The sequence below is a fragment of the Hemicordylus capensis genome, chromosome 2 (genome assembly GCF_027244095.1).
Source record: "Hemicordylus capensis ecotype Gifberg chromosome 2, rHemCap1.1.pri, whole genome shotgun sequence".
NCBI classification, from domain to species: Eukaryota; Metazoa; Chordata; class Lepidosauria; order Squamata; family Cordylidae; genus Hemicordylus; species Hemicordylus capensis.
In genome coordinates, this window is record NC_069658.1 from 333,540,780 (window position 1) to 333,566,748 (window position 25,969).

At 42.9% G+C, this 25,969-nt stretch overlaps 1 protein-coding gene and 1 long non-coding RNA gene across 6 annotated transcripts in view; one reads left to right on the plus strand and one right to left on the minus strand.

Annotated features, from left to right (window-relative positions):
- The first annotated feature begins 7,331 nt into the window (after positions 1 to 7,331).
- Positions 7,332 to 25,969, plus strand: part of EBF1 (EBF transcription factor 1) — a 512,049-nt gene continuing 493,411 nt past the window's right edge. For 4 of the 5 annotated variants that reach the window (XM_053298191.1, XM_053298192.1, XM_053298193.1 and 1 more), the window contains exons 1-4: positions 7,332 to 8,402; positions 10,260 to 10,416; positions 11,056 to 11,119; positions 12,010 to 12,065. In XM_053298191.1, the coding sequence (XP_053154166.1) occupies positions 8,269 to 8,402; positions 10,260 to 10,416; positions 11,056 to 11,119; positions 12,010 to 12,065 (411 nt within the window). In that variant the 5' untranslated portion in view covers positions 7,332 to 8,268. The remainder of the gene's footprint in view (positions 8,403 to 10,259; positions 10,417 to 11,055; positions 11,120 to 12,009; positions 12,066 to 25,969) is intronic. The other variant, XM_053298195.1, reaches the window with a different exon arrangement.
- The window catches only part of LOC128345763 (uncharacterized), a 34,570-nt gene continuing 21,740 nt past the window's right edge, over positions 13,140 to 25,969 (minus strand). The window contains exon 3 of the long non-coding RNA XR_008316635.1: positions 13,140 to 14,168. This is a non-coding gene — a long non-coding RNA (uncharacterized LOC128345763). The remainder of the gene's footprint in view (positions 14,169 to 25,969) is intronic.

Sequence of the window (25,969 nt, forward strand, 5' to 3'; positions counted from 1 at the left end):
AGAGTGGATCTTCCCTGCCTTAAAGGCAGGGAGAGCTGCTTCTGACTGCCCCGTTCAGGAGTTAGATGGCCAGTGCTGCGTTCACAGCAGTAGAGGCTCTTCCTGCCTTTAAGGCAGGGAAGAGCCACTCCTGGCTGCACTGTGAACACAGCATTCAGCCCCGTTCAGTAGCCAGACCATGCCCCCGCATCTGACATCAGACCTGATGGCGTGGCTAACCCCGTGTCTGATGTGAGATGTAGGGAGCGGGGTGAGTGGGGCCGTGGTGGCGGCTGGACATGGGCCGCCGCTGGTCTGATTCCGCTACTGAATTACTTACAACTATGGCACACTAAGGAACATTTGCTCCTACATTAACCTCTCTGTACATTTGGCCCTCTTCCTAGTGTCCCCAACATCTGATGTCAGACAGGTGGTGACTGGGAAGAGGGCGTTCTTGATGGAGGTGCCCCAATTGGGAAATTTTTCATGGAGGCTCACCTGGCACCTACACTGTTGGCATAAACATCTTAAAGTAATAAATTCATAAATAAATATTTTACCAAAGGTGTTTCAGTCTCCACAACAGTGAATAAAAGAATATACTACTAACCTGTGCACAAAGCCAGCATGGATTCTAGTCGGGGCTAACTTTGAGTTCAGGGGCAGACAGTGTTCCTAATTGGTGCAAATTTTGAACTTTCAATAGTGTCAGAATTAAGCTGTTGGGAAGGGGGGACTGGTGACTAAATGGTGGTTGAGTTAGATGACCAAATTTATGATTCTAATCTATGATTCAGATATTGGTTACATGAAACTTGGGTGGTGTCAAAAAGACTTGCATACCTTTGAAAAACAGTGTAGCGTCTTCTTTTTAGAATGGCCTTAACATAGCAGCTAAAATCACTAGTGCTATGATCTAGCGTCTGGGCAGTTTTAAACCTGGGTGTATAGCTGAGGGATGTTAATTTTTAGCTGCAATGGGAATATTTAAAATAGAATGTTGTTATTTTTTAAATTAATGTTGCTGTCTGCTTTGATTCCATATGAGAAAAGGCAAAGCAAGAACATATAAAACAAGCAAAATTGGTTTGGCAGCTATAGGGCAGATGAAGCACAGAGATTCCCTGTTGCCTGCTTTCCTGTAGAGTCCCCCTTCCTTCAGTGTTTCAAATTCAGATTTCCTTTCTCATCCCCTCTCTTGGGTCAAGCATGATTTACTTTGGCAGGATTGTGTCCTTAACTTGTAACCATGAAAAATTGAAAATAGACATAGAAATATTATGAGAAACATACATAGCAGTGTATGTGTGTGTGTGCGCGCGCACGTGTGCATAGATTCATGCTCACAAATTTTCAGGTACTACTTAAATTTAAAGTTGCCATTTCTGGCAGAAGTGTGTGTGTGCATGTGCGTGTGCGCGCACGGAGGTGTGTATCCAGAATTCCCCACTGTTCAATTGCAGTGTTCAAGTTAATGTGTGCAAATAAAAATTGCACATTGCCTAGCATAGAGGCAGAGTAATTTCTAAAGGTACATTGATGGTGTATTAACAACAACAGCAGCAGCAGCAGCAGCACCTCAACACCATAGGGGCCACAGAAATCACTATCAGCCAATTACAAAAAGCAACTTTACTGGGAACAGCCTATATTCTGCAATGATATCTATAATAACAACAACAATATTGATAATAAAATTCTGGCATCCCAGGTCCTTGGGAAGGACTTGATGTCTGGATAAAACAAACCAGTCAATAACACCGGTCTGACTGTGTAAACAAGAAATAATAATAAAATAAATAAAATGTGTGAGAACATTAATTCTCTGATGCAGTCTTCCCATCTTCACTATAAGGTTTCATTTTCTGATTAGGCCAAAAAACTGGGAGGAGGAAAAAGGGAAGTCAGTGAAGCTGACTTCATGATGCAAATGAATAGTTGTGACTGCCCTGCCAGGCTGAAAGTGGCGGGGAGCTGGTTAGCTTGAAATTTTTGCCTAACACCATTAAGGCAAGCAAATGCTCCTAGCCATTTGAACAGATCTAGAGGGAAAGCTGCCAACAAGCTCATAGCATTGATCCAAGTTCTGCATTTATCTGATCGTTACTCCTTCTCTTGACACATGTGCAGAGCCCTGGGAAAGAAACAATTGGTATAGGTGCAAATTGCTTTTAATTGTAAAGTATATCTCAGGACTGAAACATTTAGCCTGGAAATGATACAATTAATGGGGGAGGGAAGACTACCTGGGTGAGGCTGCTCCAGCAATAGGAAGGACAACATGTACTTAGCTACACATACAGGACTTGATTTGATCTAGGTCTCATTTAGGTGTTAACCTTTTCAGTGCTCTCTGGAACTAATAATTAAGTACACAATATCAATTAAGAATTTTTAAAATATATATATTTTATTTAACATATTTCTATACCACCCCAAACTTGCATCTCTGGGCGGTTTACAATTAAAATCATCTAAAACATTAAATCAACTAAACAATTAAAATCATTTAAGAGTTGAAGCAACTACTAAATATTCAAAGTTCACCACAGTTTTCCAGTTTTGCAATTCAGGAGCTTTAAATTAGAATTTTCAAAGCAAAAATCAAATTTTCACTTCAAAGGTGAGATGTTTTAACTCAAAATTCAAAATTTGGCTGCCTTAGGCTTTTGGGGATCTCGTGATTCTTTTGATTTGGACATGTTGCAGGCATCAGCTTCCAACTGCTAGTGAGCAGCCTCTTCTGCTCACAGAAGGACTGTTTTCAACTTCGCGGAAGAGCACTGCAGGGGCAAAGTGACCCCAAATCCCAAGGAGTTCCTCCATTTGTAAGACTTTGTACAATCCCTTTCAAACCTTTTTAATGGCCTACTGGAGTGTATGCGCAACAGCCTTTATCTTCCTTATTCTCTGTGTTTCTCAGACTGTAATGCAACCCTCCCCTTACCATGTGGCTTTGCTCCGCAAGAAATGCTTGCACAAGAGGTCACAAAACAATACTGAGTCATTTTCTCCTTCTGTCCTTGGTTCTTTCAGTCCAGGTTTACATCATGTTATCTGTTGGGTTTTGTCAGATTCGAAATACGTTTTTCATTCTCTATCAAATGCTGTTAAATAAGAAAATACTATTACCTGTCTGCTACCAAATACTATCTGGGTGTCTCCAACATGTCATCTGGGATGAGGCCCAGGCCCAGCACTAACCTGTATGAACTGTGTATACTTACATGCCCCCGAATCCTCTGCAGTGTGCAGGGGTTCCTTGTCAGCCTTTGATATGCAAAGAGTTCCTTGATGGTAAAAAGCTTGAAAACCACTGTAATATACCACTGCATAATAGCTATCAGTACTATGAAATGCTAGATACCATTCTATATGTCAAATATCACCTCTCCACTATCAAATATAATTGGCTAAGTATGGACATAACATTAATTACATGGGTACAGGCACCCTTAAAAGCAGGGTATAGATAGGAAGTATACTACAGCATGTGCATTGAACATGCAAGGTGAATAACTATACATATGTACAGCTCTACTCATGCATACATTGTCCACAGGCTGTACATGTGTTGAACATAATGTATTAATAGGGCTGTAGATTTACCTCTCAAATATGTTAACCATAAGATGTGCACACCTAATGTGAGTTGAATGGAGACTCCACACGTTCACATTAAGTCGCAGAGGATGTGTGTACAGTGAGCAGCATGGACAAGGAATTTCTCACACGGTCCATTCCACATGCATAGTTGCCCCTTGATGTCAGAGAATGTGTACAAATAGACAATGTCAACAAATGGACAATGAGTACTATACACATTGGTCAGTCAATGTATGGTTTCTCTGCTTGGGGACTATGGCAATGTAGGGATAGACCCAGATGTGTTGCATATTCCCCAGGCAATATATGGAGCATCTGGGATCAATCTATGCTTTCTGAAATATGTACTCTAACATCCATATATGACAGTGGGTGATTTTCCATATTGACTGGGTAATGTGCAAAAAAGTCTGCTGACCTGCCAATTTGTGCATATTCTCCATGCCTTGAAGGGAATGTACCACCACCAAGGTTTATGCATATTGCCCAAGCAACATACATTAACCATTTGTAGTACATACCTCTGTTTATTTACTTATATTTGTATTTATAAAACCCAGATTTCTACTCAATGGAACTCTGCTGGTGCAAGCAGAGTAGTGTATGCTACATATAAACTACAATGTCAAACAAAAATGACTAAATGAAACTAACTCTAACTTCTAGGTTTAGATGCAATGTTACCTTCGTGCCATTGCTTTTCATCCAATATATGGTTAAAAAAACACATAGACACAAGAAACCATGCAGATTACAGTGCAGATTACAGAAAGAGATAGGATGCACTCTCACCAAAATCAGTGTACTGTAATCACATTTGTGACAATTATTGCATGTCTGCATTCCTATCAACAGTGGAGGCACTAGGAAAAAAAATGAGGGGGGGGGGACAGAAGAGGGGAAGTACATTTTTGGGTGGGTGAGCTATGTCCCACATGTTAAGATTTTTGAAACAGAAATGAGGGGGACAGGTGTGGGGGGGGGAACTAATTTTCTGAAGGGGCACTTGCCCCTCTTATTCCCCTTCTGAAGCCACCATTGCCTATATGTCAGTTTATAAATGGGTGTGTGTATAGACAGATATAGATTAGCAATTGAGTAGATCGTACAGTTAAATACAAGTGAATTTTGAAACACAGCCTTTATTAATATGTATAGTTATAATTGTACTACATTGTTCATGGATTGTAGTGAAAGGAAGGAAGCTTCCTTAAGTCAATTACTAAAGTATCTTCCACCAAAGTCTGATCTTCTTCCTTTGGGAAAGGGGCTGGCAGAGGACCCTAAACCCAAAGTCAAAGAGTCAAAAGAAAGAAAGAAAGAAAGAACCCCAAAGTCAGAAAGCCCAAGGAGGGGATGCGGGGAAGGGAAGCAAAGATAGCTCATAGCAGCAGCCAGTTCGTCAAGATATACGGCGTGGGATTTATCCTGAGTTCTTGCGTGCCACATCATTGTAGAAAACGATGACCAGACTGGTCAAGAATAAAGCACCCCAATTTATTGCTGAAATTAATTTAGACGTTTATCTTCAGGAATCATCAACACACGTAGAGTCTTTGTATGGGTTGAGGCTATTTTGGAAACTGAAGCGGTTTGGTGACACACCCGAATATCTCCTAAACTCCTCCAGGCAGAAGCGGAAAGGTCTGGCGCTTTGCGACAACAGAGAAAGTGAAGTGAAAGGTAGTGAAGGGTGAGGAATTCAACGTGCATAAACTTCAGCTCAGCTCCAGCATAAACCGCTTGCTGGTGAATACTACCGGCGGAAAGTTTGAGTAGGCTAGGTGCGTGTGTGTGCACGCGTAGACACGTGATCGTTATGTATGTGTGCTTGCGTGTGCGTGTTGTGTGAGAAGAAATAAAGAGAGAGAGAGAAGGCGTGGCGTGGAGCGACACGTGTTATATGTATGGCAGGCACTTTTGTGTTTGAAGGAAAGAGAAAAGATAACCCCCCTCCGCCCCCCAAACCCGTTAATATACAAGCATTCCGCAACTATTTAATTATTCGGTGTGTTTTGTTTTGTTTTGTTTTCTTCCCTTTCCCCCCTCTAAATAAAAAAAGCGTGAGAGGAATAAGTGGCTTGGTTTTATTTGTTTTTTTAAAGGGATCGGCTTCGCCTTCTGCCCTTTTCAGTTCTAACACAACGTCCTATTCCCGACATGTATTTCCAACACTACGGATAACAATAATGATAAACAATAACCTTTCCATACGAGAAAGAAAATCGATCTATTCGAGTAAAACAATTTTTTTCACGCGAGGATCTCTCCCCTCTTCTCCTTCTTTCCACCTCTTCCCCCATCCCATCTCCAACCTTTCTCGGATTGAAGGAGGGGTAAACTGAGACCATTGCGTACTCTTTTCTTTTTAAGTTAATGACGCCCTTGGATTATTGATCAGGGTGGGGAGAGAAATAATCATTTTCATGCCCTTTTGAGAGTGAGGAGAAGCACTTCCTTGAAAGACAGTGACTTCTCTTCTGTTTTTCGAGGCCACGTGGATGGAAGAGAGACTGATGGAAGGGGATGGGAGAAGGGATTGCAAGGGAGACTGAGAGTGTTTGCTTAAAAAAAAATAAATGCATTGAATATGCCTAATGATTCGGAAGTAGTGATTTTAAAAGAAAAAGAAAAACCCAGGTCTTGTCACGGTTTTCCTACAGTATAGAGGTTTGTCTAATGTATGTGTTTGGAGCGGGGGAAGGTTGTATGTTTCTGCCTCCTGACTTCGTCGGATTATAAATTAAAAATAAATTGCACGGATCTCTTGATGATAAGGGGAAATGGTACAATCGGCTGTGGGAATAAAATGCAACCATACTGATGTGTATGTATGTGTACTTATATATATTCTTTTAAAAGAAACACAGTTTGGTGGATGACAGCTGTGCGTATTAAATCTCCTTCATTAACAAAGGGTTTTTCGGTTATTTTTGTAATCAGCCTATCTATCTGAAGAACTGAAGACAGTCAGGGCACCCGTATTTGAGCGGGACTCTTTTGAGCGTAAAATGGCACAGGGCGAATTTTAGAGCATCATTTGCGTTTAGCCAGTAACTTTTGGGTGATGAATCGTGGCGTCTGCAGAATCACGTCTGAGCTGTCGTGGAAGGCAGCCGTGTTAAAACGGGTAATGACCTTGATACACTTTGTCAATTTTATAAAAATGCTACAGAGAGTATGCCTGTTTCTCTTGCGATCTTTTTACAGATCTGAACTTTTATACGGTTATTGAATTGTGGTTATTTAACTTGACATGCTAAAAGCCTTTGGGGGTAAGGAATTGATTGAGGCAGAGCGAGGGAAAGGGAGAAGTTGTTTTACACGCATCACGATATCAAACTTTTGTTCGGTTGGTTCCCGGTAGGAAAAGTAGTGCTCTCCCAGATAACAAGGGGGCTGCTAGGAGAGGCTCCTGCTTCGATCCTGTTTGCCGTCACGCGGATTTCCCGACAGATCCCGACGTCCTCCCAAGCGCAATGCACTCCTTCCCGCCGAGCCTGCCCGCAGCGGCTCGGAAACATTCAGTTGCAACTTTCTCTGGTCTTCCCTGGCAGAAGGGGACGGGCACGAAGGGAGATGCTAATGAGGGGGGCGTGCCCTCCAGCCAGCCGCCGCCGCGTCTCGGAGTTCCTCGCCAGCGATTGGGAAGCAGGGAGCGGTCGAGGAAGTTGTGACGCTATGCAAATGAAGGGGGCGGGTCCGGGCCGGCGGGGCGCCGCCCCCTGCCCATTGGGGCTGATGTGCTCATGTTTAGCTGTGGGGATAGTCAAAGTGGATTCCATTGGGAAAGACTGCAAATCACTCCGGTTTGAACGGGGGGAAGGGGGGGAACGAAGCCAAGAGGATCTCCATCCAACGAGGAAGGGTGTTGCTACTTACCTTGCCCAGCGTACGCGCGCCGCGTATCTCTCTCTCTCTCTCTCTCTCTCTCTCTCCAACAGCCAGCCAGCCAGCTAGCTAGCTTCCTGCGCTGGTGAAGAAAGGCAGGAGGGGAGGCGAAGAAGCCTGAGAGAGAGAAAGCCAGAGCAAAAACATCTTTGGCTGGAGGAGGAGGAGAAGAGAAAGAGCCAGCAAGAAAGAGCGCGCGGGAACCAGCAAACTTGCCTCTCTCTTGTCACTGGAAAATGACACTTGATGTAGCCGAGGGCGCCGCCGCCGCCGCCGCCGCCGCAGGAGCAGAAGCCGCAGCAGCTCCGGTTCAGCCTATTGTTTCTTAAACTGCCTTCTTTCTTCTGCAATCCAAAAGGGGGGGACACCTCAGCACCGAAGGGACCGCCGCTTCGTCCTCCGGCGTCTTATGTGAGCCCTGCCAGCAAACAAGCAGCAAACAATAAATAATCATATACCAATAGAAAAGGCCACTCCGCCACACACCCTCGAAAAGAACAAGCCCATCAGGCAGCCAAGAGCATCAACAGCCAACCCCGGGGGGTGATTTTTGTTCCCCTTTGGATTTCTCCCCCCGGTTCTTCAATGTCTGTGTTTGATTTTCTCTGATTTGCTTTGATTACGGCAGCCTTTCCAGAGAAAGAAAGCAAAAAAAGAAAAGAAAAAGAAAGAACCCCAAACAAAACAAAAACTCCCTGGCGATTTTGTTATCAGCCTTATTCTTTGTTGTTGTGTTTTGGGATTTATTTATTTTTTAAGAAGAAGGGAGGATTGGTTTGTTTTAAATTCATGTTTGGGATTCAGGAAAGCATTCAAAGGAGTGGGAGCAGCATGAAGGAAGAGCCCCTGGGCGCGGGGATGAACGCGGTCAGGACCTGGATGCAGGGAGCCGGCGTGCTGGATGCAAACACAGCCGCGCAGAGGTACGTAGGCTTCGCTGCAGCATCAATCGCTTCCACTTCCCGTCCTTTCCCTTCCCAGCTCCCAAGCCCAGAGCTCCAGCCGGCCTCAGGTCTGATAGGCAGCGCTTTCCTACGACAACAAGGAGAGAGAGAGGGAGGAAGGAAGGGAGGAAGAGAGAGACTTTTGTTTTAGGACTGGGAAGAACAGATACTTTTGCAACCACGTAGCCAGTTTGTATGGTTTCCGATTTACTTCTCAGGGAGCGGAAGTCTCTTTCTTTCTTTCTTTCTTTCTTTCTTTCTTTCTTTCTTTCTTTCTTTCTTTCTTTCTCTCTTTCTTTCCTGATTGCTCCAACTTTCACTTTTGTCTCCTCAAAGAACATGGTGGTTTTCAGGGATGCAACCCAAACAGGTTTATACCTCCGATGACCCGCCGCCTCCTTTTCTCTCAAGAGACAATAAAACATTGCAAAGCTAGGTACCTATCGCTTGCCATGTCCCCAACGTTATCCCCAAGAAGCAAGCAGTAAGTACTACCAACCTCTCTCTAGTTTGAATCGGTTCACGCTGATTCCTTTTACCACCGAAAGCCACACTTTTTGTGTGTTAAAAGCACGCAGATAACTTTTCTAGATGGAGAAACCAGACATATTTGTCCTTAACCCGCTGTGGCTTATACAAGGCATTTGCACAATTGTATGTGCTATAGCTTTTGGGGGTAACCGTTCTTCACACATCCTTCTCTGCCGTCTCCACCCCACCCAGCACTATCTTTTGCAAAGGTATGTCCAGGGCATCTATAAATCCCACACAGCCCCTTCCTGTCCGTGCTTCCTCGGACGTAAGTCTAACTGATTTCAGTAGGACTCCCTTCCAAGCAAGTCAGATTACAGCCTAAGGCGCATCTTCAGATGTGTATCCGGAACCAGTCCTCAGCTCTCAAGTTTAATGTTGACATCTTCTGTTGTATTTCACTTCATTCCTCATCTCTCGCCTCTTCTCCCTCCGGAGCCCTCCTCAGGAAGGGAAAGTTCTGAGGGGACCACACCACTCAAAGGTTAACAGACTTAAAGTTTTCTGCGCAGCTCGTTCTGGGACGTTTCCCACCACAAACAAAAAGGGAGCCTGGGGTCGGAGACGCTCTGAATGCTCCAGTGAAGATAAGGCACATGGCCGATTTACTGACAGCTCAGGCCAGAGTTGAGGGAATTGCAAAGGAGCCCCACTTTGAAAGGAAACTTGAGAGCCTCGGCCAACTGAAGCAACCTGCCGTTTAACTTGACCAGAGGAAGTGTAGAAAGTTGAAATAGGCGAAATAAGTGGTTGGTGGTGTTGGGCTTGTTGTTGTTGTTGTTGTTGTTGTTGTTGTTGTTGTTGTTTTTAAAGAACAATGTGAAGATCGTTTCTCCGAGGAGAAAGGCGCCCCTGGGGTAGAGGGGGGAAAGGACAACAATATAATTGAATCAATGAGTTTGGACTGAACCACCTGCCTCTTTCTTCCGGCTAGTCAGTTCCATGGGAATTGGGACTGAGAAGATGCCAGCTACCTGCCCTCCTTGCCTGAGTCTGACCTGGGTCGCTTGACTCAGCAGGGCCCCTCTGCTTTGACCCCCAAAGCCTGCCTGACATTTTCCGAAAACACTTTCGGGTCGCTTGGCAGAACCTGACCGAGGAGTACAAGGGCTTTCTGAAAAGGCATCCCCGCTGCCTCCGATCGCCTTTCTACTTGGTTTTAGTGGGCATCGCCAGTGCTGATATAGTCCAAAGGGTGGGCAGGGTGGCAGGTCGCGGGGACACACACACCAGAGGCTTGCAAGGGAAGCAATAGGCTTGGGACTATGTTCGTGTCTGCCTCTAACCCGGTGTCTTTGGCCGCAGCGGGGTGGGCCTGGCCCGGGCCCATTTCGAGAAGCAGCCGCCCTCCAACTTGAGGAAATCGAACTTCTTCCACTTCGTGCTGGCTCTCTACGACCGGCAGGGGCAGCCCGTGGAGATCGAGCGCACCGCCTTCGTGGGTTTCGTCGAGAAGGAGAAAGTAAGTGTTCGTGTGAAGGGGGTGGCTGGCTGGCTGAAGAGAGGGGTGCTTCTTTGGCGCCGGGATGGAGAGTTCTCTTCTCTCCCATCCCGCCATCGCCAGAGAGCCCGAGGAGCAGTTTCTCATCTCCATCCTATACAACGCATGCCTTTGCCGCACGCTCCTCTGCTTAGGGTGCCCGACGTCTCCTTTGCAAAACCCCTGCCTGCCCCCATCAGTTCAGCCCCGCCAGGCGAGCCACGCTCGCAGAGCCACTTTTGCCCCATTCAATTTCTGCCCCTCCTCGCCCGCCTGCAAGAGTTTGACTGCTTCAGCCACTGTAGCGAGCCCCCTTTCTTGGCATCCTTGACCTCCAAGCGCATCCCCTCCCTAGGCGTAATAGGGCTTCTTCCGTTCTATATCTCAGCCCTTCCTAAGCCCCCACTTCTTTTGACACTTTTAGCTCAGTTCTTCTAGTCTCGAATTGTCCGTGTGAATAGACATTTTAAAAAAAGGAAGGGGTGGTGGTGGTGGTGGTGTCCCATCATCTATAATTCTAGAATGTACAAATATTTAGGAAGGCTCCGAGACTCCTTTTGCTGCTGCTGCTGCTGCTATTATGATTAACATCATCATTATCATGATGTCCTTTCAATGCAGGAAGCCAACAGCGAAAAGACCAACAACGGGATCCATTACCGGCTTCAGCTCCTCTACAGCAATGGTGAGCCCCTTCCTGGTTCTGCCTAACTCTGACCACTCGCGGCGGCTTTATTTACATCGCTAGGCAGGTCCTTTCGTTCAGTGCAACTTCTACCAAGCCCCTGGAAGCGAGAAGAATGCGGCCTCGTCTTGCCAAGGGGATGCTTTAGGATACAGACCTAAAAAGCTCTCCGACTGACTGTCCCATCAGAAGCAGCAGGGAAGAATCGCTTTCTCACCCAGTGGCGACCCCTTGAACAATCTCTTGTCCTTAGCCTTTTCGGTTTCCTACTTGCCAGATTTGCCTTCGGTCGACTCGCAGCACCCGTGCAAAACTGAGCAAACTTGTCTCCCCCACCCCCCCGGCCCCAACACACAATTTCTTCTCCCTTTTGGGGCGTGGGATGGAGGGAGAGGCAGTGTCGTCAAACAAGGACTGATAGAGCCGGGATGAGGCCAAGGGCCACCGGAAGATCTCCGAAGGAGGGGAAGGGACTGCAGCTGCTTTTACGTGCCGGCAAAACTAGGGGATATTCAAAAGGGTGGATGGGTCGTGTGCGCGCACTCCCGTGCAGGGAGACCCTCGCTGTTTCTGTAGGGGGGAAGAGAGTTTATAACAAAGCCGAACCGGCATCAACTTGTTTTTACGAGTGGGAGTCTTTATTTTTTGCTGAACGAATACATTTGTGAAGGACCCAAATAATATATAATATCATCATATATTATTAAATAATAATAACAGCAGCAATAATGTTAAGCGACTCCAAGGCTTTTCGCCTCGACTTCGGGGCAGCAAGGGAGTGGGCAAAAGAAGTTCAAGAAAAAGAAAGGAAAGATCTGCCCACTTTCTCCATCTGCAGTACTTAATGTGATGATGATGTTTCTTTTTTCTTCTCCCTTTCCTATTCTTAGGGATAAGAACAGAACAGGATTTTTATGTCCGCTTAATCGACTCCATGACAAAACAAGTAAGTTCTACCTGACTGCATTTATGGCTACCCTTCCTTCCTTCCTCAAGTGAAATTGGCAACACCGGGCGAGGGGGTGGGTGGGGCCGGGGGGGAGCTTTGCTGGTACTTTGGGTTGCGCTGAAAGCGGAAAAGCCGTGTTGGGAGAAAAAGCGAAGGCTGGAGGCTGCCTGGGTGGGTGGATTGCCCGTCTGGGTCCTAGGAATTGCTGAGCGAGGGCAGAGCCGGCCGGCGATCGAGAGGGTGAGCGCTCAGAGAGAGGCGCCCGCCGGGGTCAAGCCGTGTAGCGTCGGTTCCTTTTGTGCGCCGAGACAGGCCGTCCATCGCAGTCCTCTTCCTGTTGGAAAGACTCGGCCCCTCCGGCGGGCTGACACAGATTAGCAATTCAATCGGGTGGGGGAGGCTGGGTTTCTTTCTTCCTCCTCCCCTTCCCAATGTCAACTCGACTCATTTGCTGTCCGATCCTAGGCTAGCCAACTTTACTCAAAAGTAAGCCTTGCTGTGTTCAGTAGATCTCATTGCCAAGTAATTGCACATAGGATTCCAACTTTCAATGCCTGGGTAAGGTTTCTAACATCATCAGAATAAAACTAGAACTTAGACAGGACCGAATCCCGCCCCCCCCCTCTCACACACACACAGAGACCGGAAGATCTGTAAAACTTAGGCAAGAGTTTTCAAACATGCCTCATCTTCTGCTAGAGGCAAGCTGCGCTGGATGTATGAATGCAGTGGATGCTCCTCTTGGAAGTCGCTTTCCCACCCATAGATTTCCCATCCTCCCCAGCACCCTGCCTCTTTAAATCCAGGTTGATGAAGGCGGGGGGTCGCGGGGAGCAACGAAGACATTAAACCTCGCTGGGAAAGTCGGCCTAAAACAGGCGCGATGAGAATAACGAGAGCTTCCCCTCTAGGCGTGAATGAAGTTCACTTTTTTAGAACGCCAGCAGCTTAGTGCATTAAGCGACGCTCGCAGTTAAGGCAAAAGACTTCGTTGACTAGGGGTTTGGCTGCGATAGGAACATCCCGTATCCCAAAAGCGCCTTCTGCTGCGCTCGGTTTTAGATTGGCCGGGAGCCAGGGCGGGGTGAAAGTAATGATCTTAAAGGTACAGAATCACGGTGGTTGTCAACCTTTTCAGTAGGCAAGGACTAAAGAACTCAACCAACTGTGATCGGATTGTGAGTAGAGGAATAATGTGATTTCTGAGCCAAACAGATATCCAGATAGATAGATATATTTGCCCCCCCCCCAAAAAAATCAGAAGTTTTAATTAGGCACAGTAGTTATTAAAAAGAAGGGGGGGGGGGAGATTACAGCTTCATATTCCCTGAAGGCTTTCAGATCACAGGATTCTCCTTTCCTCCCCCCTTTTAATTATGCGAATAAAAAGAAATAGAAAACAAACACAGGAGCACAAAACAGCAGCCAGCCAATGTAGCAAATATTTATCCTTTGCTTATTTGCAATTACTTTGTTAGTGTTTTAGGGACAGTGATTAAATCACGACAGATTTGCGCTGTATAACTAGGCGGTGAAACATATGCAGGGAGGATAAGTAATTATTTTAGCAATGCTACATTCAAAGATAACTCTGGTTTTAATGGAGAGCCCCCTGTGATGCCGACTAATTTTAAGCATGACATTTAATTTAGATGGCTCAAGTGTGTACACACAATCAAAGCCACATAACTCTGTTTGCAGGTAAAAGACTGCACATATGCACACACAAAAATGATTTAATATAATTAAGAGGCTTTAAATTAGATCTGATTAGAGTTTGTGTTAATAGTCGGAAAGTTATGAAGAAATGCATGTGTTCTTATTCAAATTCTGTTTTTTCTTCAGAAAGAGGTTGGGAGTTTGGGTTGAGGTCCCCCCCCCCACTCTACTTTAAAGGTCGGATAAAATAAACAACATTCACACACTTATTTATAAACGAGCTTCTGAATGTTCCAGATTCTGGCTTCTAAAACTTTGGTAGCTTGACTTTGTTTTTGGTGGCTTTTTGACACTTAAACAGAAAGGTCAAAGTGCTGAGTTTGTTTTAGAACACTGTCTTTGATGCTCCTTAAACATCTCTTCCTGCTATTGATGGCTGTCCTACAAGACAGAAAAAGAAGAAGAAAATATATAGTAATGACATTAGACAATTTCGTCATTCATATAAAGCTAATTAAAAGATGCTGTTTTGAAGTGCAGTTCATAGTCTTTAGGAACTGCAAGAGCACTAACACAAACACTTTAACAGCAAGTCTTGGAAAGTAAAGTATTGAGTGGCAATCAAAGTTGGCTGTTACTGATCTATGAGCTCATTCAAAGAAGCAGAAGGCATTCTAAACAGTGTTTTGGGTGTATTCTATGGATGATTTTACAAAAATATAATCAAATATTATAACTGAACAGCTTTTATATTACTGTTATGCAAGATATAATGTTTTGCCCTGATGATTTTGATCACTAATGGAAAGCCACTCTTTCAGTTTCTATAGCTTAAACAAAAGAGCCTTCCTTAACAAGGCACTTTGCTTATGATCACATTGTTGTCAAGTCATCTGTGAGATTCTTAAGGAAAAGCAAAAACTGTGCAATCCTGTGCATAATTAGATTGTTTAAATCCCATTGGCTTAATGAGATTCCTGTGCTCAGGATTGCTGCCATAGTTTATTTGTAGCATTTGGAACACACATAGCTATCATCACCTTGGAAAGGCTTCTCTGTGTGGCCCCCCTTCCCTTCTTTCCCCTCTAAACCTAAAGTTAGGACTAAATACAGATTTTGGGGAAACAAAACTGAATAACAGTTTTAAACGACAAAGCCCTGATTTGAGAGAGAAAGCTGATAAACAAAAGGTATGAAAGTCTTCATCGGAATGCGGATAAAGAAAAGAGCAAAATGGTAGATACAAGCGTGTCGTTGCAAATACAAGTGTGTAGTGTCACTTGCTTTCATATTAGGTGCCTGAACATATTCAGCATTGGTTTATGGGTTTTTGAAAAACAAATTCATTTGCCGTATCTATTTCTTGTACTATGAGCTGATTACTGTTTCTGGGAAACAAAGATGCTTGCTAGATTTCTACCTAGGATGAATTTGTTTCGGAGGTTTTAAAGTTTGTGCTCTAGTTAATCAAGTATGTAGGAAGGAAGGTCAGTGCTACTCACAGCATGCCATTGTGTCTGTGGAGACATAGCTTATAGTTTAGTCCAGTAGTGAATAATATAGGAGATTCTCGAGTAACTTTTGACTTGTAATTAAATTTTGCACAGCCTGGTTGAACATTTCTTCAATTTTTAATGCAAGTTAAATATATATTGTCAGCCTACTTAGAGGGGTAGTATTCCAGTACATAATACTTGGAACAAATTGGGTAATGGAATGATGACTTTTAAATGAAACTGTGGCAGTAGCATGCATGTTTTAATGGGCTGGTGTCGACTGGAGACATGCACACATGTATTTGTCAGCTGTGGTAGCAGTGATTGTTTCACATACATTTTGTGAATATTTTTAAAATATCTACAAAAAGTTAATGCTTAAATAGGATGCTCCTTTTGCCCTCTAGGAATATATCAATAAAGAGACACTCTTTGTATGAAAGAGGTGGCTTTTTAGTTTAAAATATATACTGATGATGTCATAGACCTGCCCTTAAATGGAGTTAACTGAACTGTAAAATAATTTGATTCGGTAAATTAACTGCATTTTCTCCATAAGTGGATGTGTTTGTTTTTATGCAGAGTGCCTGCAGCTATTTGTTGTTTAGGTTCAGTTGCATTATTAATTAATTATTTATTATTAGTTATTTATTAATTATTATTATTATTATTATTATTATTATTAGTGTTGGACATTTTGATCTCATATCTGGATAGTTTTGTGCTTTCAAGTGTATGACTAAATAGCAATGAATTTGAGCTGTTGCTATCATACTACATGTTTCTTAAGGCTGAGAGATATATCCAAAGTTCAGCTGTATGTCTTCAATAGACTGAAGGTGAAGAATAGATATACCGTAGGGCCTTATTTGGGGCAGGAATAGTTTACTCATAGGTGAGTCTTGTTTGCTTAAATGAGGCTGTACCTGAATAAGTATTTTGCTTTCCTGTATTTATTTGTCTCTGATATTACACATAGAAACTAGTCTGGATCCTGGTTTCATTATCATCGCTTTGCCAGTGTCTTCAGTGAGAGCTGAATTAGGCTGTTGAGTGTTGATTTTGTGTTTGTGCATGCATATAAACCTGATATAATTTCTCTTGCTCTGAAATTGTGAACTGGCTTTGAAATTCTTACCAGGATGACAGTGTACAAACATATCACATTGTGTGGTCATTGACTTTGGGTGTGTCAGAGAAGGAAAACTTAACTCTGGGTGCATCTAAGCACTGAAATGGTATTAATGCAAGCACACCCTAATAAACACAGTAATTGAAAAATGTGAAATATTACAAGTAGATCAAACTCTTTAGTATTGGAAGTAAATCCAAATGATTTCTAGAACTTTTTTTGTATACATAGGAAATTCAGATGCTATATCAAGTTATTGGTGAACTACTGTTACAAATAATGCTATATCCCCCCCCCCCCGAGCTTTAGATAGATGATGTAAATGTATTTTTCCAGTTATGGCTTGATTCAATATTCAGTCAGTTTTCCACTCAGTGCATTGCATAGTTCCTTTGCTGGCACATTTGCAATTAAAACATTATGAATCCATTCAGAAAAGAACTTAGAAGAATCCAAGCGATTGAGCACAATGCATTTCTGAAATGATGGAGAGAAAGTTTGTGATTGAGCCAGGATTTAGCAGCTCCTGTGCCCCCTTGGTTACATGTCAGAAAGTGCAGGTGATTTTAATTTTCTCATACAGAGAAAAATGCAGAAGTCTGAAATTTGCATGCATGATCAGGACCTGTGTGTTTGGGAAAATGTAAAATCACCACAGTGGAAAATGTGTTGTTTGGAGTCTGGGGGTGAAAACAAAGCTGAGGATTTTGGAGAGACTGCCTGGGCCAGATGGCCTAGTGCATTCCCAGTCTGGCAACCCAACTGCTCCCTCCTGGATAATATACAGCCATTTGTTCTGGGATATTTACGCAAGAGTTGTTTCCATGCAAATGTTTGAGAAGCATTCAAAATGAACATATTAGGGGGAAAGAATTGTATTTAATTCACAGGATAAGCTGGCTGGCATGACAGGGACAAGAGAATGGGGACAATAATTAGCACCTTTTGGTTTAGTGCTGTTAAGCAAGCATGTACTCAGTACATTTTGGGGTCCAATCTGGACACTCCTGCATTAAGACTTTCATCACAAATAACAAGAAGCTGGCCTGCATCAGGATGTCAGAATTAGGGCATTTGTGGCTAGTCAGAATTGCAAGTGCAAGCTGGGGGGGGGGGGGGAGAAGGGTTTAAAATGAAATGTTAGAGCTTTTAGGTTTTGTATAGAGTATACGTATAAGGCTTTTTAGGTATAGCAAAAAATGGATGTTATAGTCCCCTTGCTATATGAATGGTTAGAAAAACACAAACTGTTAGGTAGAGACAGAGAGGTCCCGGGTTTGGGAGCTGGGTGTGCTCCCAACTTTTGGTTGTATGCAAGCAAGGTAAGAGGAAAGCCTTGCTTCCACACAATTATTTCTACCCAGGTTTTCCTCTTACATTGCTTCCACACAACCAAAGGTTGGGAACATGCACAGCTCCCAAACCCGGGTAGAATAGAGTTTTTGATTGTGTGAATGACCTCATAGTATAAATACAGGTCTGTGAGCTGTATTATATGGGCGTCCACATAATTAAAGCTAGTGGGGACGAAAACTGCAGTCCTAAGAGCACACTTGCAAGAGACTAAGCCCCATTAACTCAGTGGGACTTAATTCTAAGTAAGCATGCATATGAGGATGGTACACACCTCACTGAAACCAGTGGAGCAAGTTAGATGTAACTACAAATTAATAAGAACAGTTGGAGGTCAATTTTACTGGAATATCCAAAGCCAGTGAATTAAAAATCTGTCAGTATGGCTGGCATAAGATTGTTCCAGCGGAAGGAAAGAAGAATGGATCAGGTGATCTTTCAGCATCTCTTACTTCCTATAAGCCTGTGAGCTCACTGTGAGCCATGCTCCGTGCCCCAGGTTAAAACTACAAAGGAAATAAACACAAAAGTTCATATCACATGGTTCTTTATTTCTTTACCCATGTGGCTTACAATGTACATTTGCAAAATTTATTTTTAGTTCTACTGTGGTCTAATTTTATACACAGGGACTTTCACTTCACTACTTTTTAAAAAAAGATAGCCTTTTATACTTGGGTTTCGATGGACCAGAACACTCAGAAATTCTGCCACAATTATTCGTCAGAAGCCTGAGTTTCACAAACAGAACACTGATAATGTTAGATTAAAACATCATTTTTTTTAATGTGTGAAAAATACGTTTTTAGAAAAGGAACAATATTTTAGCACCTTCCTGTGGAGGAACCTGTGTTTTTGGCAGCTGCAAAGTTCTGAAATTTGAAAGGGTCTCGCTTCCTTTTTGAAACAAATGTTGTATATATTTGTAACCACGGCTTGTGAGCACAGACAGTGACTTTAAGCCAACGGATATGCCATGTTTATTACACTGTGCCATAGTGTAATAGTAGATTTGAGGAAAGAGATACAGGTGTAATATAAAACATTAATAATAATGTAATATATTGAGAACCCAGATATTTAATGTTATCCTGGGTATCTCTGTAGCTGGTAATCAGGGGCGTATCTAGGGTGGGGCTGGCAGGGCACATGCCATGGGCACCACTTGAAGGGGGGCGCCATTTTCTAAAATTAATTTTTTAAAAAAAATGGCCACTGAAAACAAAATGGCCACCGTGCATGAGCAAATGGCCTCTGTGAGGCCCTAGGCCAGGCCAGGCCTCACAGAGGCCATTTGAGCATGCACGGTGGCAATTTTGTTTTTAGCGGATATATATATATATATATATATATATATATATATATAGCCACGACACATGCTCAAATGGTCCCTGCAAGGCCCTAGAGGCCAGTGCGGGGAGGGGGAACCTTTGCTGACCCCCCCCAGCCTTTAGAAAGCCCCACAAAGGGGCTACAGGTTAAAAAAATAATATAATATGTCACTGTACACATATTTAGTTTGGAACTATGTACAGATCAGGGCTTGTGAATACTGAGCTGAAGCTTATGAGCTAGGATTGTATTCATTTGCTCTTACTTTGTTTCTTGTGATAAGTGAGTTAAATGTGATGTCTTAATAATATGGTTATTAATGGTGAGTTTGTCTTTGAATCAGTGTGAAATCCTTAGTATTAAGGCCCACTGGGAGTTTCTTGCTCTCTTTCTCTCATTTTAACTGTCTTTCTGAAAGACTAGAATATATTCCAAGCAGTGACACAGTTTACTCTGAATATCCTCTAATTATTTTTAGAGTATCTGGGAAAAGCCAAATTCTCCATTGATTTTTAAAACTTATGTAATAGTGATGCTACAATGCATAGTAGAGAATTCGACAGGCACTTCTGTTTAGTTTTCCAAGTACATCTCCACATAGTATTTGGGTATTTCATGAGCTCCAGCACACTGAAATTTGTAGTTTCCCAGCATTTTTTGGTCTGGCTACGTCCACTGCTAAATAGTTTTTGAAATATTATGGTAACATTATCTGAAAGATGGGTGTCAGATGTTTGGACAGGGGGCACAATTTCAGTGCTTGCCCTAGGCTCTATTTTCCCTAGATACGCCTCTGCTAGTAATTCACACATCTATTTTTTTCTTTGGCCTTCCCAATCCTTCATCACAGCCAGAGGCTCACAAACTTTACCTTCTGCAAACATTTGACCTTGGCAAAAGAAAGTTGCTCACCTGAGACCTTTAGGAATGATGTCTGTGTCATTTTAGAACTGAAGGCTATGCTACCTACTCCCTGTGTATTTTTAACTGCCCTGCGCCATTTTGGAAGGGTGGCATACAAATCAAATCAAATCAATCAATCAATAATAAAATAAATGGCAAGTTTAGCCAAGTAGTATGAGCTTGATGAATGGGTAGCAAGGACTAGTTCCACTCTTTGGAAGGCCAGTCATTTTTTCCTGCCTGGATCACATGACCTTTATGAGGTAAAAGGCTCATCTGACTCTTTCACTGGTTACCAGCTTTTAAACTGACCCATGCAGCTGTTTCTTTAACATCAGTTTGATCTGCAGCAATTATATGAGCACATTGGCTGCTTTATACTGAGTCAGACCATTAGTCTACCTAGCTCAGTATTATCTGACTGGCTGTGGCTCTCCAGGAATTCCCCCAGCCTTACCTGGAGATGCTAGGGATTGAGCCTGGGTCCTTTTGGATGCATAACATATACTCCACCACTGAGCAAAGCCCCCTCCTAAATTAGCAGCTGATAATATTTAGCTACATTCCCTGAAAAACTTCATCGGCTGATTTCTGTAAATCAGAATTCTGTTAAAAGCTCAGGAACTGGTCAGGCTCGCCCCTCCCCCCTCGCCGGCTAGTTGCAACTTGAGAGATGTAAACTTCTTTATACCTTTCCCCAGTATGCTGTTCATGGAATATGCTGTTCAGAAAGTGGGGAGGTCTACTTTGTGACTCCCTGCCACTACTAGCACTATGTGATTCTCAATTGTAATATTGCCTTGATAATAGCCGAGTGCTAAGAAATTGCGGTTAGCCCCTAGTGCATCGCAAGGCTAAGGATGTTATGCACGCAAGCAAAAGGACTGCTGATGTTAAACACAACAGACAGGTGATTAGATACCACACTGTTGACTCTGTTTGTTCATTATTGCTATTTAGCTGGGGTTTTGTTTTTTTTTAAGTCAGTACCTGGAGATTAAGTAAGCATAGCAGATTCATAGCATAGCAGAGAAGGAGAGGAAGTGAAGAAAGAGGGGGAATTAAATCTGCTTGCTCTTATTTGTAGCTGCTAGTGAGACCAATTTTGCTGCAACTTGCTGCATTGACTTCAGTGCTAGCAGGACTGGCATATGAGCATGCACAATGGTGGGGCTTCAATATCTTCAGTTGTTACTTAGGGAAAACATCCTTTGGGGTCCTACTGTGCTGTATTAAATGTAAAAGCAATCATTCAGTGCAAAAGATCACCCCGGCTTTGCTTGCTTTTTGGCAGTGCTGAGATAATCTGACATATCAAATACAATGAAGCCTTTAGTATCTTTTCATTCCTGTGATCAAAAGTCCAGTCTTCATCATCTAGCTCATAACATCAGTGGCTTGCAATGGCCTTTTGATTCTAGGACAATTTTTCAGTGTTTAAGATTGTCAGATTCACTGTAGACCAAACCTCATCTTATGGAATAATTTGTATTTAGTCATCATGATTTGTAAGCAAAACCTTTGACTGAGATGGTCCCTAAAGAATCCAAGTAATAAGATGCAATCCATTTTGATCAATGGTATTTTTTTATGTTTACTTAAATGGGAGGAGAATTGCACCTATAATATCTATATAATTAATCCTTGTAGACATGCCCGTCCTGATGTGGGGGGAGAAGTGGGCCGGGCAGGCATCAGAGACGCCCGGGGAAAGAGTTAGGGAGAAGAGGCTGAAGTTGGGGGGAATGGTCAGGGAGAACTAGGAGTGTAGATGCTATGCGCTTGGTCAGCTAGTGTTATTTAAGCAAACATCATGGTTTGCCAGGGTCCGATTCAATAGAGTATCTACTTTTGACCATTGATGGTTGGCAAGTTTTAATTTTCTCTGTTACATTGCTGGAAAAATAATTATGAAGACAATCCTCTCATACTGAAGGAATAGGATTCCTCAGAATCTAAAACCCTGATGCCAAACACATAATGTGGAAGTTGATACAAATTATTTCAGCAGTAAAGTAAAGTTGTGCCATCGAGTCAGCGTCGACTCTTGGAGACCACGGAGCCATGTGGTTGTCTTTGGTAGAATACAGAAGGGGTTTACTATTGCCATCTCATGCACAGTATGAGATGATGCCTTTCAGCATCTTCCTATATCTCTGCTGCCCAATATAGATGTTTTTCATAGTCTGGGAAACACACCAGTGCGGGTTTGAACGGGCAACCACTTGCTCCCTAGGCAAGTTACTTCCCTGCTGCACCACCACCTACAGATATTTCAACAGTAGGAAATAGTGCCCCTGAGCCAGACCTCCGTGTATACCCCCAATGTGCATAGAACTCCTTATTCTTGGAGTCTAATCTATCATACATAACTTTCATTAAAATTAATTTCAGGAATAAAACTAGAAAATCCAACAATGCATAAGCAGTTAAACTCAGTGCTTGACATCCTGCCTAACAAATCACCAATGTAGCACCAATGATTCTGAAGTGTTCCAGGCTAAGTGTGTGTCTGTGGGAATTTTGAAAACCTCCACTTATTTTGGAAGGCTTCTGTGTCACTCCTTTGGGGCTGTATGATCATCAGGGAATATTTTTGGGTGTCACAGAGCATCCTGGGGAAGAGGTGGTTGTTGAAATTCACCCCCACCCACTGAGTCATCAGTGGAGCTAGTATGCTGAACCTTTCAGAAGCACTGGTTCTTCTCCCGTTCCACCGATGCTCCATTAGTCAGGGAGGATGTTCACAGGCGCAGCCAAGAATGGGCTAAAGCAGCCAAGCCTGCTCTTGCCTGCGTGTGTGAAGCCATGGCAGCCAAGTGGCACCACAGCGGCAAACCCACCTGCACAGCCACCCGCTTAAATGAGGTTAAGAGAGCACTCACTCCCTTAAGCCCATTTCCCTGCTCATGTGTAGCACCAGCTGCTTTTAGCTGGTGCTGCTAGGATAACCATAATCCACCGTGCACTCACATGGTGCATTATAGCAGTTCCGAGGGCCAGGAGAATGCATCCGATCCCCTGAACCTCCATGCTTTCGGGGGCTGCCGTTGATCATCTGGGCAGGCGATCCACCTGCTCAGGGAGCAATGAGGGATCATTTGCGGGGAAGGTAAATTTGAGCATCCTTCCCCGCCTCTCTCCACCAAGTCACAATACATTTGGGGGATTTCTTCACACAGGGCACTTTCAAATAAGTGACCCCCATAATGTATAACTGAGATGCTAAAGCACTTCATATCCATTGCTGAATGTTATAAGTTAAAAGTTCCTCTGTATCTACTTAGATATAGGGTAAGTGTTAGGATTGGGATATTAGATACTAACTTTATGCAGAGTCAGACCATTGGTCCACTCTGGCCATTGTTGTCTACTCTGACTGGCAGTAGTCCTTCAAGGCCTTGGGAACCCATCTTGCCCAGCCTTACCAACTAACATTAATTTAATTTATGTATGTATGTATCTATCTATCTATCTGCCTATCTATCTATCTGCTTATCTATCCATCTATCATATTTGTATACCACCTGATATAAATCTCTAGGTGGTATATAAAATTTAAAATATTTAAAAGCCACAGATTAAAATACATGGCACAATAAAAACAATAGAATAAAATAATTATTAAAATAAGTTTTTAAAATTACTAAAATTAATTATAATTAAAAGTCTGTAAAAACAGGAGAGTCCTGAGATTCTTCCTGAAAACAAACAGAGAAGGAGATGCTCTTAGAGGTTTAGCCGAGGAATAAACCTAGGTCCTTATGCATGCAAAGCAGGAGGCCTACCACCAGTGATAGGTCCTCCCATAACTTTTTGTCTAGAGATATCATGCTCACCTCTCCCTTAATATGGCAGAAGACAAGATTAGAACTTATGTCTCCAGTGGCATTCAGTGAGCTAAAGCAGTATACTTAACACCCAAAGTCCAAATGTTACAAAAGAAATAATGGACAATTTCCAGACTAAGTTAGTCATGACTATGTTCCTTTGAAATTAGTGGGGACTTAACTTAGTCATTACTCTCATTGATTTCAGTGTGCTTATTCATCTGTGGATGTTGCTCATTGACTATAAATGTAGGTAATACAGGCTGCAATTCCTTTGAAATGTAAATGTAAATCTTGGTTGATGAGAAATCATGAGATCTGAGATGAAACAACCCAACAAAAGCACTATAATTCTGAGGAATTCAGCCTCTGTACAAGCTCTGCTAGAGCTTTTTCAAAAAGTGACGTTGGTGTGAAGACAGTGGAAAGCTGCAGCAACATCAGTGATATTATTTATGGCACTACTAAATCATATTAAAATATGGTATACTGTACTGTACTGGAGTGTGATAATACTATGTTTAAGCAATTACATTTGCTGCCTAAGATTCATGACTGCTGTACAGGCCAAATTTAAAAAATAAATAAATCCAAAAACCTTTTCCTATTGACTTTAGCCAGCAACATTTCCAAAGTCAAAGTTACAGCAGTACCAGATCATCTCATTGTATATGTTATGAGATGACTCTGTTTGTTGTGCTGTTTAACTGTATCTCTCCTCCTTCAGCCCCCTGTGCTTAAGGGAGTTTTATTGCTTGTTTGTTTTTTAGGAACACCATATTACGTACAATTTAAAAACATATTTCTAATGGAATATTACTTTCAAGAAGAAAGTGCCAAATAGTGCTATTGACTGCAAATATGGCATCAGTTCTAGATATGGCATCAAATATGTTCTTGGCACTATGCAGCAACTAGTACTATGTCATTAAATCAGATGTGAACTGCTACTTTTTTTTTTTTTTTGGTACAGATCCTAAACCTATGTACACACATTTATGAATATTATCTATGTTTTTAGGAAGAGCAGTAATGCATTCTGATGTTCTTCTAAAAAGGATTAGAGAAACCCATGGAGAATAAGTGTATCGATAGCTAGCCATGGGAGTGAAATAGAACTTCCATGTTCAGAACAGTCTAATAATTATAACACAGGATGTCAGTAGTGACCTGTACAAACAAGCTGGAGGGACAAAAAATGAGTCCTAGCTATTTGGGTACTGGCAGCCACTCTCTTGCTGCCTTGTGGGCCCTGCCCAGCTGTAATTTGAGCTGTGTGGACTGGTCATCTGTCTGGTAAAAAGTAAAGTTGCGCTGTTGAGTCGGTGTCGACTCCTGGCGACTACAGAGCCATGTGGTTTTCTTGGGTAGAATACTGGAGGGGTTTACCATTGCCACCTCCTGCGCAGTATGAGATTATGCCTTTCAGCATCTCCCTATATTGCTGCTGCCCAATATAGGTATTTCCCATAGTCTGGGAAACATACCAGTGGGGATTCAAACCAGCAGCCTCTTGTTCCCTAGGCAAGTTACTGGAAATCCCCAATTAGGCAAATGACCAGCCCACAGGGCTCAATTACAGCTGCAGTGGGGCCCGAAGGCAGCGAGTGAGCAGCTGTGATACCCAAGCAGCTGGGGCTTATATTCCATACTTCCAGCTTGTTACTATGGGCCACTACTGCAGGATATATATGTATACATGCAGTTACAGGGCATTCAGCTGGCTATTGCTGGAGACAGAGTGGAATAGATAGATTTTTTTTGTCTGATCCAGCAAGGCAATTCTTATTACATTTCATAGAAACAGGGATGAAGAAACACAAGTGATTACATAGGGTCACCTAGGGTGCCACAAATTCCACATACTTCCTTACAGCAGACATGGAAAAGAATACATGCAAGTAACTCATGCTTCTTTTCTCCTTTCTATGTAATGTATGAAGCACTGGTGAATTAAGTAGTGTTGTCATGACTGATGTTCTTCTATGACTTTAAAACATAGAGTGCCCAGATGTAAAAGACAACAGGCTATTGTGTAGAGAAGGGAATTTCAGAAGGTGCAGATTTCCTTAGTCCTTTATACCATGCTTGCCTTACTGAAATTCCATCTCCTGCACAACTAGTAGCAGTACAGGAGCTCTGCCCTCCTTTGTATCTGCTCACACTAGTAAAACAAGTTCACTAATGGCCTACCTT